Raw genomic sequence first — 14,010 nt, forward strand, 5'->3', positions numbered from 1 at the left:
TCGACCCCATCTGTCCGATATCAACTCGGGCTATTGGAATCGATCTCGTTGGTCTCTGGCTTCCCGTCTTTCCATGCCAGACCGCTGTCGAACGTGCATGACTCTCCATTTCCCGTAAAATAAAAGGCTTGTGTGAGAACGTCACGCGTTTGGGTCCTGATCCGGTTCTGGTTCCTGACATAATTGAGCATTAAAGGAAATATCATTACTTGAAGTTGGTAGGTATAAAAACAAACTTGAGTATATTCTACTATCTCTGGTTCAAACTGCACAATCCTTTCATTCAGTACATTTTAGAAGTGGAATTATTTTCCTAATTTGGGTTGCAGCTTGAAATTAGTGTCGGTTTGTGGGTCCTGAAGTTAAGAACCACTGATTTACTCCTTACTGGCGGAGCTGATTTCACCCTGCACCAAACCAAGATCTCATTGCAAGACAAAGCACTCACAGAGGTTGTGTTTACAGAGCAACCATTTGGAAATGCAATGTATGGGCTTGGACTTTTATGATTAATACACGGAATTCACATGACAACTGGCTGGTGAGTCAGTTGCCACTGAAGTCTTTAAAAAAAACAATTCTCTTCCTGATTTGGTGATCCGATGTGGAAATGATTTCATTAACAAAAGGACTAGTTGATGTCACTGGGGGGCTTTAGGTATAAAAGTGTGGGAGGTGGTTCCATCACCCAATTTCATACCCAACCCCCACCATGTCATAAATCAATAAGTTTAGAGCCGTTTTAATGTGACTCTTGAACTGACAAACCAACCAATGCTTCTCACCGGTTTCTTTCCAACGATGAGTTTCTCAACCTTCTGGACCTGTGACACATGGTCCTCGTTGGTCTTCAGTTCCCGTTTTCGAATCCTTTCGTAGATTCCAACCAGTGTCTCCCGGGGTATATCTTCACCGTCGTCCACACCTGCCACACCAATCATCCTTAGTTATTCGAGCAATAACAGATTACTATATACTGTATAAGTGTTGATATTCTATGCTTGCTGACATTTGATTTGCAGGAACTGGTCACCAGGTAAGTCACACACATACTAACTAGCAAATCCCTTCAAATTCATGTCCCCCAAGTTTCAAGTAGGACTCTTTGTTTTTACAGAGATCATATATCTGAAATATTGGTTTGAAGAGCATTGTTTTACACACAGAAGGCTGGCCTCCTTCAAAATCTGCAAAAAGCTCCTGAAAATATTCTATGAGACAGTTGTGGCAAGCGCCCTCTTCTATGCGACAGCGTGTTGGGGAGGCAGCGTCAAGAAGAAGGATGCCTCTCGTCTCAATAAACTGGCTAGGAAAGCGAGCTCTGTTGTGGGCAAAGAGCTGGACAGCCTAACAACAGTAGCTGAGAGACGGGCACTGGAAAAGCTGCGGTCAATCAGGGACAATCCATCGCATCCACTACACAGCATTATCTCCAGACAGAAGAGCAGTTTCAGCGACAGACTGCTGTCACTGTCTTGTACTACGGACAGACTGAAGAGATCTTTTCTTCCTCATGCCATGAGGCTCTTTAACTCTACCCGGTAGAGTAAAAGCCCACATTAAACCACACCCCCTACATTGCATATTACCGAATTTTATTGCAATATGTATTCTGTGTAGCACTATTTAGTTATTCTATATAACACGCTACAGTGGGCATTTGCACGTCACACTGGGTATTTGTATATTGTATTCTTTTTGCTTTATTATTGTATTGTTCCCAGCTCAGGGATGCTGCTGGAAATGTGAATTTCCCTTCGGGGATGAACAAAGTATCTATCTATCTATCTATCTTATCTGTGATAATTTTATGCTGCAAAGCACTGTCGACTTGAAGTACAGAGACGAATTATACACGCAAACTCTAACTTACTGCCTGAAAAGTATCGATAGATTTTCCCTGGATATTTCCATTTGGTTTCCTCCCCCCATGGCAGAAAATGCCACAGTTGTATACATGTATATATCGTGTTATTTGTCCATTCTGTTGCCAAACCATGTACAACTTTTAAACAAAAGGGACGCCGCATTGGTTTACGCTTTTGGAGCGAGGAGCAAAGAAGCATTCTACAGTACTTTGTTGATTTTGGTGAGAAACATGACAGAAAACTTCCTTTATTTAATGTCAAAAGATAAACGTGGAAACAACGCTTATTTGCTCCAAAAACGGATGGGGTTAATGATAGCTCGGGCATAGGTGGGTAAAAACTGTCCAGCAGAGGGATGCTGCTTCCCGACTGCCAATGTGCATCACGGAAATAGAAGGCAATTCTCTGATTGGTTTGAGTGTATTGGGTCTTGCAAAGTTACATTGAAGTACAGTGGAACCTCGGTTTTCAAACGCCTCTCAGTTCGAACAAATCGGAGTTCGACCAAAAATTTTGAGGAATTCTTGCTTCGCTGAGTTCGAACGCCGGTAATGCGTGAGTGCGTACACTAGGGTGCGATCCTGAGCGGCGTACGAGTGTAGATCGTTTAGATCGCCCCACCCCTCGTGACCAACTGTTATCACATGCGCACTTGCCTTTTTTTGCTTTCGCTTTTAATATTGGCGAACGGAGTGTTTTAGCCCCTAACTATGCCTCCGAAGAAGGTCGGTGCAAGCAGGACAGGTGAAAAAAGAAAAGTTGTTCGTACAACTATTGCCTTACGAAAGACATAATAGCTAAATATGAAAGAGGTTTGCGAGTTTCCGATCTTGCTAGGGAATACAGCGTACGCCTTCTGCTGACCACCACAAAGATAAGAAATCCTATTCAGAATTCTTTTCTTTATCTTTTTTTTTTTTTTTTACACGTTCGTGTTAGCGTAATCTTTCGTACGGAAGATTACGATAACGCGAACGTATGATTAGCCTGGGTTAGCTTTATGATTACGTTGAAAATTCAGGTAAACATTCAGGGTGTTGGAACTGAGCCCAAAATTCGGGGTGTTGGAACGGAGCCCTCTTTCCAATGAAGCGCTAGCCACTTGTGGAGACCCGGGTGCTAAATGACTTGTAAACGACCTGATTTTTTCATTTTTACACGTTCATGTTAGCGTAATTTTTCGTACGGAAGATTACGATAACGCGAACGTACGATTAGCCTGGGTTAGCTTCATGTTTACGTTAAACATTCAAGGTAAACATTCAGGGTGTTGGAACGGATGAAAACGATTTACATTATTTTTAATGGGAAAAATGATTTCGGTAATCAAACAAATCGGTTCTCGAACAGGGTTCTGGAACGGATTATGGTCGAGAACCGAGGTTCCACTGTATGTGTTTATCCGTAAAACAAATTAATAAAGAAAATCCGCTATGCACTGAGGACACATAAGTCCAACCGCCAAACAGAGAGAATACTGTATACATTTAAGCTAATTGGAAAGATCAAAATGAAGGTCAATTGTATTGGTAAACATCTCCAAAGGTTCCATGCACTCGGGAGGGTTTTTTTACCTCTCAAGTTCTTGATGAAATCCTCAAGCTTCATCTTTCGCTCAGGTTTGACATTGGGGCTGTACATGTCCGTGTTAAGGAGAATAATGGCAAAGGCCAGGATGAAAATCGTGTCAGGGTTCCGAAACTGCCGCACCACCGTAGGGTTGCAGATGCAGTAACGTTGGCTGGAGACAAAATGACACGGTATCAGTTTCCATAAAATGCTGGGGGAAATGGTGTGCTTTGTGAGAATATGAGCTCGATATTGCTCTGAGGAAATAGGAAGTATGTTTTGCAAATGGTTCCTTATTTACAGCAGTGTCATTATTCACAAGAGGAACAACACCGACAATTCTAAGCAAATTGACTTTTATGGAAATGAAGAGTGTAATTGCTGTGTGTGAATGCACCTGAAGGCTTCAATGAGTCGTTCCACTTTTTGAGCTTCTCCCTGCACACGGATGTGGTTCTGGAATTTCCTGAGGGCTTCATCTAGCTCCATGCTTTGGAAGTCCATTTCATCAACCACACAGCTTCGCAAGCACAGAGTGAAACATACAGATGATTATCAGCACGAAACAGTTACAAGCCTCACAACATATACTGGGCTTAAATAATTATGTTTCATAATTTCTTTTTAAACAAAGCAATTAAATGTTTGGAAAAGAGAAGTTCACATTAGCATAACTGGGAGGACTGGATCTGTTAGGATAGGTTAACACTGCATTCAAATGAATTTGTTATCTCAAATGCAACCAAATATCTGATTAGTTTTATGACAGTCTGATGGAAACCTTTTTCAAATTCAAGCTTGGTAATAATAATGAGAAACCTACATGTGGTTTGCATATTTTGCTGTGTGATTGTAAATTATTGCATTTTCTCACTTGGAACATGCAGTAGAACTAAATTCTAACCAAATGACACAAATGCCGTTTTGAAAATATCCCTAATTTGTACGTTTTTATTGAAACTGTCCAGTACAATCATAACTAATTCACTACCACGTGTTTTGATGTAAATGACACAGAATGTGATTTCTCAATGCAGGTATTGAATTGAAGTATTGCCCAGAACAAGACAGGCGCACAACAGATAGCCATCCATCCATCCATCCACTGTCTTCTGCTTATCCGAGGTCGGGTCGCGGGGGCAGCAGCGTTAAAAGGGAAGCCCAGACGTCCCTATCCCTAGCCACCTCCTCCAGCTCATCCGACGGGACCCCGAGGCGTTCCCAAGCCAGCCGAGAGACATAGTCTCTCCAACGTGTCCTGGGTCGCCCCCGGGGCCTCCTGCCGGTGGGACATGCCCGGAGCACCTCCCGAGGGAGGCGTCCAGGAGGCATCCTTATTAGATGCCCGAGCCACCTCAACTGGCTCCTCTCAACGCGGAGGAGCAGTGGCTCTACACTGAGTCCCTCCCAGATAACTGAGCTTCTCACCTTATCTCTAAGGGAGAACCCAGCCCCCCTGCGGAGGAAACTCATTTCGGCCACTTGTATCCGGAATCGTGTTTTTTTGGTCATGGCCCAAAGTTCATGACCATAAGTGAGGGTAGGAACGTAGATCGACCGGTAGATCGAGAGCTTTGCCTTTCGGCTCAGCTCCCTCTTCACCACGACGGACCGGTACAGGGTCCGAATGACGGCAGACGCTGCACCGACCCGTCTGTCGATCTCCCGTTCCATCCTACCCTCACTCGTAAACAAGACCCCAAGATACTTGAACTCCTCCACTTGGGGCAAGACCTCCTCCCCGACCCAGATGGAGCATACCACCCTTTTCCGACTGAGAACCATGGCTTCGGACTTGGAGGTGCTGATCCTCATCCCAGCCGCTTCACACTCGGCTGCGAATCGCTCCAGCGAGAGCTGAAGACAACACATAGCCATCTTTCCAAATTTGCCTAAGACTCACAAACTGCTTTTAATGTTCATAGTTTTCTTTAAAATTAGCCATACACAAAATCTGACATATTCAATTAATAGATTACTGTTTTCCCTTTGGGGAAAAATGTAATTGACATAAAAATACGTTTTTGGCATTGAGTGGGTTATTCATTCATCTAAGGAAGATTCCAATAGATGCTTCTTAACGTGAATTGGTTGTTTGGCACAGAACTGCTAAACCGCAAACCAAAGTATTAATACTCATTTTTTATGTAGTTTTTCACACCCAGAATGAATAAACTTTGGTATTATGGTACTGTTTGTCCTTCCTACCATTTAAAATCCACGTAAAACCATGCAGTTGACTATTTTTTGCAGTACTAAACTTTAGGATGTGAACTGAAGATGCTTTAAATCCCAAAAGTCAATCTCCCTTGAACGTTATGTCTTGGATGTTTCCACCAAACCTAATTCAAACCCAATAACAATCTTTACCAATCATGCTACTAATTATTTAAAACAGGGCGGATATATATATATATATATATATATATATATATATATCAAAATCTTGCATTCCTTGAATATCAGACGTTGACACGTGCGGCCTTAATAGTTCCACGGTATCATACTTACTCCAAAACATCCCTGTTGAATTGTTTTTGTCTATTTCCGAGGAACTCCCCAATCATCTGCCGGCTCAGGCCTTTCCTTTGCAGCAAGAAGTGAGCCACACCGACGGGTGTGTCAGGGATGAAGCCTCTTTCGGTCAAGTATTGGATGCCCTTCTCTGGTTTCCTGTAAATTCAACAGATTTTTTGATAAGGGATTCAATATATAAGCATGGCTTGGGCGTCATACCTCGCCTACAGTCACGTGATCTACACTGACAAACTTTGGTTCACCCCCTGCTGCCATTGTATCGATCGTGATTTAGTTTACACACAAACTGCAATGTCGGTATTGTAATAGGAGAATGAGTTTGCCATAAATCATCTGATCATCTGACTCATTTGGACCCAATGTTCCCTCTAATTTTCCACGGGTTCACACAAAGTCGGTTAGCAACGCTTGAAACAACAGTGAGCAACAGCAATCCCAAGTGTGGCAACTAAGTCATTATCAAACATGTCCAAAACTTGACATTAAGTTACATTTTGCTGAGTTTTCAGTAATGCAAAATTATTTTTCTCTTTTGAATGAATTGACTCATGTACTATTGCAAAGGTTGTACGGCCTACAAACGTCGTTTGTTCTTAGAATTCTTTCACAAGATATCCATTTCTTTTTATTTCCTGATATATTTTGTCGCATAATATCAACATTTTGGGGGGCTTATTTAGTCGGTTGTAAGATACAGAACTGTACTTAATCACATTTTTTAGTGGAAGTACAATGTTGGCAACAAGATTCACTTGATATAATTGGAAATCATTTGAATGCAATACAAACTTTTTCTTCTTTTTTCCGTGTTTTTTCTACTTTTTTTAAAATTCCTTTGAAAAAAATCTCATTGTGTTTTTTTTTCCGAGCTGTTACTTTTTTCTTTTCGTTCTCTATTTATTTTTTTCCTACATTTCTTTCTTTTCCTTTTTTCTGGCTTTTTTCAAAATGTTTCCTTCTTTTTTTTCCCTTGCTTTTGTTTCTTTTTTTCTCAGCTTTTCACTCCTTTTTCATTTTGGTATTATTTTCTTTTTTGTTCTATTCCCCCCTTCCTTTAAGTCATTTTGTGTATAATTTTACATAATTTTTGGTCATGTTGGGATTAAAGAAGCAAAAACAACCTGAAGAGCCGTTTAGGACCCGAAAGAGCCGGTTCCTTTTAGTGCGCCGAGCCGAAGAAGACGGTTCTTAACAAACTCTACTGACTTTACTTTTTAACTTCGTTCGACATTGACTTCAAAATACCACATTTAGGACACAACGTCAGGGGAACCCGTGTATTTTCACCTTCATGCACTGTAACTTTGACTTAAGTCGCTTCTTAATTAGTAATTTTGAGCCCTCATTTTTGTGCGCTGGCTAAATTTTCTCGTGTGCTGAGAATGTGCGAGCAGTGCGCAATTGCGCACGCACGCAGCTTAGAGGGAACATTGGTTGGACCGATCCTGAAATACCCGGTTTTACAGATTATATAATATAATAATATGCTACTTTTAGGGGGGCAAACATGAGGCTTATACAAAGATGCAGTAAGTCTATGGATTTTTCTTCCAAAGCTATAGATGCGTTAACTAATCAAAGTACAAAATAAGAGATGGAAAATCAATGTTAAGACAAATGTACTGATTCTTTCTAACTGTTAAGTAAATCACCCAATGTTTGTTAGTCTGTTCTTCGGACAATAAAAACTCCTTGGATTATTTTTTGTTTCTGTGAAAAAAGGGGGGGGGGATGATAAGTAAATCATTTAATTTTGTTTGGATTTGTTTTTTTTTGGTTTTCATTATCTTGGCTCACTGTTGTTTGTTATTTTGAAAATAAAGCTCTGTTCACATCATTTTCACTATTGGCCAATGATACTGTTGTTCTTTGATTTTTACACACGACTGATTTACTTTTTTTAACCTAAAAAAAGAAAGGGCTCGGCGGAAGGCTGTTATAAGAGGTTCAAATTTCTTATCAAAGGGTTTTGGTCCTCTCTTGTCCTCTCGCCCATAACCTTGCAAGTACAAGATTCATTGATGTCTTCTATGCTTATTTTGAGTGTTTACAAAACTATAAACTTATCAATAACATCAAATTACCAATTGTTAGTCATGTTCAAGTCTTCTCTATTTCATGAAACCACACAAAGTTCATATGATGCAAATGTTATGTTGATTATTAAATAACTATTTTTTTCTCCTGGATCTGTTCTTTTTAAATCCAGTAAAGCTGACACTGTATTAAAAAAATCTTCTGAAATAATATGTTCAGGTACATTCATATATGTTAACTGTTCAAAAGTGTTTTGTATAAACAGTAGAACTTTTCAACATTGATATCTGCAGTTTATAGTCCAATGCAACTTGTATAGATCTCCCCTATCTCCCCACGGAGCCTAAGCTGGTCTACTTTTGACTTGAAGAGCCAAGAAGAAATCTGCAGGTTTGAGATCAGTCTCCATCCGGGCCTCGGGGCTGTGTATTGTTCTGCCTCAAGAGATAAGATCTGTAACCTCAGTGGAGGTTTTTAAAACTAGACCTAAGACACCTTTTTATTCTTGCCAACCTCATACTTTTATTTTTCCTGTCCTTTGAGGCTGCCTGGTTGGTGGTGAAATGAGGGAAGAGGACATACTGAGATGAGCCAGCGGACCAGCACCTGAAGTATGTCTTCATATGCATCGACCAGCCAGCTAAAATGGGAAGCTGCGTCGTTGCTCTCATGGACCTTTTTGGACAATTGAACATATAACCTATGTTTTTATTGATGTGGACTTCATTTTGGTGTATTGTTACCCTATGCAACATCTATTGCTGCCTTGTCATCCTGGAAGGGGAAAACCATTTTTGTGGCCGCTTCTCAAGGTTTCCCATTTTCCTTATGTTTGGGTTTTGAGTTTTGCCTTGCCTGCATGTTGGTTTCAGATCAGGGGATGGTGTAATTGTATATAAATGAATGTGAATTGTCTTGACTTGATTTGGTTGTTTTTTACTTTAAATACAGTTGGTGCATTTATCATTCAGGTGTGGTTTAAGGTGGTTTAGCAACAATGTTAGATGCAAGTTGTTAATGCAAACTTGCTTGTACTGTATGTGTTTCTTTCATTTTGTGGCGGAATTGTACCAAAAAGTATGTTGCTAAAGTATGTGTGCTTTACAGGGTTGGGTAGGGTTACTTTAACTTGATTACTTACAATTACTTTTGGATTACTCCAATACCAAATATGCTAATAAAAGACAAAAGAAACTAAATATGAATAAAATTATGACTCACAACACGTGGTAAGCTTTATCTCCTGGCTTTGATCTCTTTGATCTCCGGCAAAATTAACATAAAATGCGACAGAAACAAAATGAAAATAAATCCAAACAGCTTGCCAACATTATTTTTGCCGTTCCATGTATTCCGTTATCCCCAAGACTGCAGAGTATTTAGTAATTTTATTCATATTTAGTTTCTTTTGTCTTTTATTAGCATTTTTGGTATTGGAGCAATCCAAAAGTAATTGAAAGTAATCAAGTTAAAGTAACCCTACCCAACCCTGGTGCTTCATCTACTCTGAAATAAAATATAAATAATAATGTAGCTGACTAGGTGTAATTTTATTTGCAGATTGCATTCAAAATCTCTTCCTTGTTTTTTTTGTTACCGAAAACAACAACAAAGGTTTCGTATTTGTTCAAAGAATGTGAGGCAAGCAACACTGCAGCATCCCAGTTACTACCAACCAAACCTGACATGGAGGGAAACAATTGTAATTTGATGCGTCGGACTTCTGCAGGTGAACAAAAGACAATCGCATACACCGGCTAGTTAACACAGACGTCTGTGCCACAATTATAAATGGGGCTTTCGAATACAAAAAAGTGGTGTTTAAAATATGGGGGGAACCTAGTCACACTGATAACATAATTGCCTAAATATTTTGGGGAATTTTGTAAAAAAATGCCTTTCTCAAGAGAGAGATTGCCTAAGTCATGTTCATAAGTTAGGCAAAGATGTTGTTTGTTATGTGAGCTGCGATATGATTTGATAACCAATATGGGGACTTGTGCAGCTAGCTCTCTAAGGAATGACACATAAGTAAAAATAAAGTGATACCTCTACATACGAGATTAATTTGTTCCGGCATTGTGTTTGTATCTAGAATTTCTCGTATCTCGAGGGACTTTTCCTGATGCATAATTATTGAAAACCAATGAAACCACTCCGGACCAATGTTCTCTCTAATTTTCCCCCGGTCTGAGCGTTCACACAAAGTCGGTGAGCAACGCTTGAAACAACAGTGAGCAACAGCAATCCCAAGTGTGAGTTTCCGGCAATGCAAAAAAAATATTCACCCATGAATGAATTGACTAATGGATTATTGCAAAGGTTGTACGGCCTACAAACGTCATTTGTTTTTACAACAATTCTTTCACAAGATTTCCTTTTCTTTTTTTTCCTGGTATCTTTTGTCGCATAATACTAACATTTTGGGGGGCTTATTTAGTTGGTTGCACGATACACAACTGTATTTAATCACATTTTTTAGTGGAAGTACAATGTTGACAACAAGATTGACTTGGTATAATTGGAAATTATTTGAATGCAACACAAACTTTTTCTTCTTTTTCCCTGTTTTTTTTCAATTTTTTTTAAAAAATCCTTTTAAAAAAATCTCCTTGTGTTTATTTTTTCCTAACTGTTACATTTTCTTTTTGTTCTCTATTTTTTCCTTTGTTTCTTTCTTTTTTTTCTGGCTTTTTCCGAATTTTTGACTATTTTTTCCCTTCCTTTTGTTTTTTTTCTCTCAGCTTTTCACTACTTTTTCATTTTGGTATTTTTTTCTTTTTTGTTCTATTCCCCCTTCTTTTAAGTCATTTTGTGCATAATTTTACATAATATTTGGTCATATAGGGATGAAAGAAGAAAAAACAACACGAAGAGCCGTTTAGGACCCGAAAAAGCCGAGCCGAAGAAGCCGGTTCTCGAAAAACTCTACTAACTTTACTCAACTTCGTTCTACTTAGACACTGACTTCAAAATACCGCATTTAGAACACAAAGTCAGGGGAACCCTTGTATTTTTAACCTTCATGCACTGTAACTTTGACTTAATTCGCTTCTTAATTATCAATTTCGAGCCCTGATTTCTGTGAGCTGGCTAGATTTTCTTGTACATGGAGAAGCTATGGGTAGTGCGCAATTATGGACACTCAGAGTTTAGAGGGAACATTGCGCTGGATAGATTTTCTTGTGCGCTGAGAATGTACAGGCAGTGCACGATTGCGCGCAGCTTAGAGGGAACATTGCTCCCTACCTCCCAAAAGCATCTTAGTCAACCCTAAATAGCGATAAAATACATCTTCCCGTTCACTAAAAACCCATTCAAGTAGTAATCAAACACAAAAATACATGAATAAGATGAATAAGATGACAGAGGTAGCATCTCGAAATTTTCGTATTTGGATTTTCTTTCATATTTCGGCAAGCTCTATGTCCTAAAGACATCTGGTATCTCCAATTTCTCATATTTTAAGTAGTTCATTTATAGATATCATTTTAGCTAAAAAGTGAGTTAGTCACTTATATCATTAGTGTGACACTGTAAGTTTCGCTTATTCCACTTGTGCCTGATTCTTACTTGTTGAAAAGATTCAGCCCGATGCGATAATGTCTCTTGCGAATCACGTCGTTGCTGAAGATGGGCGAGTCCCAGCTGTTGCGGGTCTCTTTGTGGTAGGTCTGCTTGCTGAGCGTCTGCTCCCGCAAGCTGTCCCTCGATGAGGACTCCGAGCTGCAGTTTATGGTGTCGTTGGAGTTTGACGTGCTGTTGATGCTATCGTTGTCGCCATCCGAAAAGTCAGACTCCGACTTGCTCTGCCGGTTGGCCGAGCCGTTGATGGCAAGATGGCTTTCCAGCTGGCGGTGCCGGTGACGAAGGGGGGCGTCCTCATCACGGGACGACGCCCGGGGTGGAGGGCCGTGGGAAATATGCTTAGGGCTGGCCTGGGACGAGGTGACGATGTGTCCGTGCGACTCGTACACAGGCGGCCTTTTAACTGAACCCCGTTCGGAGCGATCGCTCAACTCCGCCGAGCTGTCACTGGGAGGTTCTATCGTCAACAAAGGGAGGTGGTCCATTCTCAGACGCTGTTCTTGACACTCTAGTGAAGGAGTACTCCGGCAACTGGTGTCTGTGTCACGACCCTCGTCCTTGGGGTCCAGAGGCCAGTAGTCCTGCGAGGAGTTCACTGACCTCAAGCGCATATCTGATTCCGTGCCAGGACCCTGCTCTCCCGACCTCGACAGAGCAATGGGAGGCGACATGTCATCCTCGTCGATGAACAGAGTAACATCGCTGTAAGAAGCCATTGAGTCATCGTGAATGTGTCCAGCTCCCCGGCGGTGGGACTTCACCTGGTAGGGAACCTGCCTCTCAAGCTCAGGATCCGGGCCTTCATCCCCCTGAAGGCTACGGCAGTTCAACGCGTCATCGATAGATTCAGCTAGGGATTTGACTTGCCTAGAGAAAGCGTCTTCCAGTTCTGTGATGGCGTCAGTCAGGTCGCCCTGTTGGGGTGGACGAGACCCCAAATTGGCCTGCTGGTGGACCTGTATGTTCCCGCATTCCGACTGCATCATAGACAGTGGGGCACCATCTTCTGTCATGGAAACCTGCCGGCCTTCAAAATAGGAGCTGTGCACTTTCTCAGCACCCTCGAAGGACAGCTGCATCCTCATGTTTGACAGTACTATGCGTCTGGACATGCGGTTTTCAGACATGGAGCTCCTCAGACGTTCAAAGTTCTTGTTCATCTGGTACTGGCGGAAAGCAGTTTGTATGGTCCGAGCAGCATGACGAGTTATGAATCGTCCGCCATATTTGCGCTCAAGCATCTCCACCTGCAAAGGGGAGGAAATAGTTAGTTTTATGGCTTTTAAGTTTTGTTTGTTTAGTGAATTACCGCCTATAACATCTTTTCAGCCATCAGACCAGACCAAGTTGGGGTTGGAATATTTATATTTTAAATATTTAATATAACTTGTAAAAAAATGGAGCTCTACTTTTTATCCTGTTATTTCAAACAATTTGGAAATAAAACAATATGAAATAAAAAGGATTTTTTAAAAATGTCATCACAAAGTACCACACTTGACCACAACGTGTTCTTCTTGGACTGCAAAATGTATTGCCTCATTGGTAGATCATTTTTATCTTTTCTTATTGTATCATTGCAGTTTGTTCATATTTTTCGTCAAACAAGAAAAACAAAAAAACCTTTTTTCAGGAAAAAAAGTTGCTGTTGTTAACTTTTTCTAGCGAAACAGACAAACACATCTCGTTAGACCAAAGGTCTCCAACGTGGTGCAGGCGAGATCTGGGTAGCACCCTAAGAACATCCAAGAAGCCCGCCGACAGGTTCTGAAAATTGTTTAACACTTATTGCTTATTGTGATTTTCAAGGAATTTTTCTTTCTAACTGCAATGTGAAATGTTTCAATCGAAGCTTAAACACACTTCTACTCTATAGCATATGAATAACCTATATTTTATGTTGATAATATGTGTATTATTTGCCCTCATGTAGGTTTTAGAGGAGGGGATGGTGTCATAATAGCCAGTAGTTTGCAATAGTCTTTGATCTGTGCAGCCCTTTGAGACTCTTTGTGATAAAGGGCTATACAAATAAACATGACTTGACTTGACTTGACATGTTTTAGTGGTTGACTTAAATTCTAATAATTACAACCTGGTAATAACATGAAAATGGATAATATCAAAATGGTAGCCCTCTGCACCAATCATTAACAAAAGGTAGCGCTCAGCTTCTAAAAGGTAGGTGACTTCTGCATAAGACATATGTCAGGTAATGTTGTTTTCTTTGGTTAGCAAAAAATGGTAGTAAAAATAAAAAATATAAAGTTAAAAAGAGAAAAGTAAAAATAGAATCATTTTTAAAATTAGCGGTACCATTTTGCTGTTAGAAAATTAAGTCAAAACTACAGTGGATTAAGGATAAAAATATTTTAAAATAGCAAAATGATACAGAAATAGGTTTATTTTT

General features: G+C 40.3%; 1 protein-coding gene across 6 annotated transcripts in view; it reads right to left on the reverse strand.

Moving 5' to 3' along the window:
- Window positions 1-14,010, reverse strand: part of LOC148368920 (IQ motif and SEC7 domain-containing protein 1-like) — a 222,316-nt gene that overhangs the window by 18,617 nt on the left and 189,689 nt on the right. For all 6 annotated transcript variants that reach the window (XM_088330830.1, XM_088330831.1, XM_088330832.1 and 3 more), the window contains 5 exons: window positions 11,586-12,847; window positions 5,949-6,110; window positions 3,835-3,957; window positions 3,443-3,609; window positions 786-925 (listed from right to left, as the gene is read on the reverse strand). In XM_088330830.1, coding sequence (XP_088186956.1) covers window positions 786-925; window positions 3,443-3,609; window positions 3,835-3,957; window positions 5,949-6,110; window positions 11,586-12,847 — 1,854 coding nt within the window. The remainder of the gene's footprint in view (window positions 1-785; window positions 926-3,442; window positions 3,610-3,834; window positions 3,958-5,948; window positions 6,111-11,585; window positions 12,848-14,010) is intronic.

Source organism: Urocampus carinirostris, chromosome 3 (assembly GCF_059441175.1).
Source record: "Urocampus carinirostris isolate Australia breed hairy pipefish chromosome 3, RoL_Ucar_1.0, whole genome shotgun sequence".
Taxonomy (NCBI): Eukaryota; Metazoa; Chordata; class Actinopteri; order Syngnathiformes; family Syngnathidae; genus Urocampus; species Urocampus carinirostris.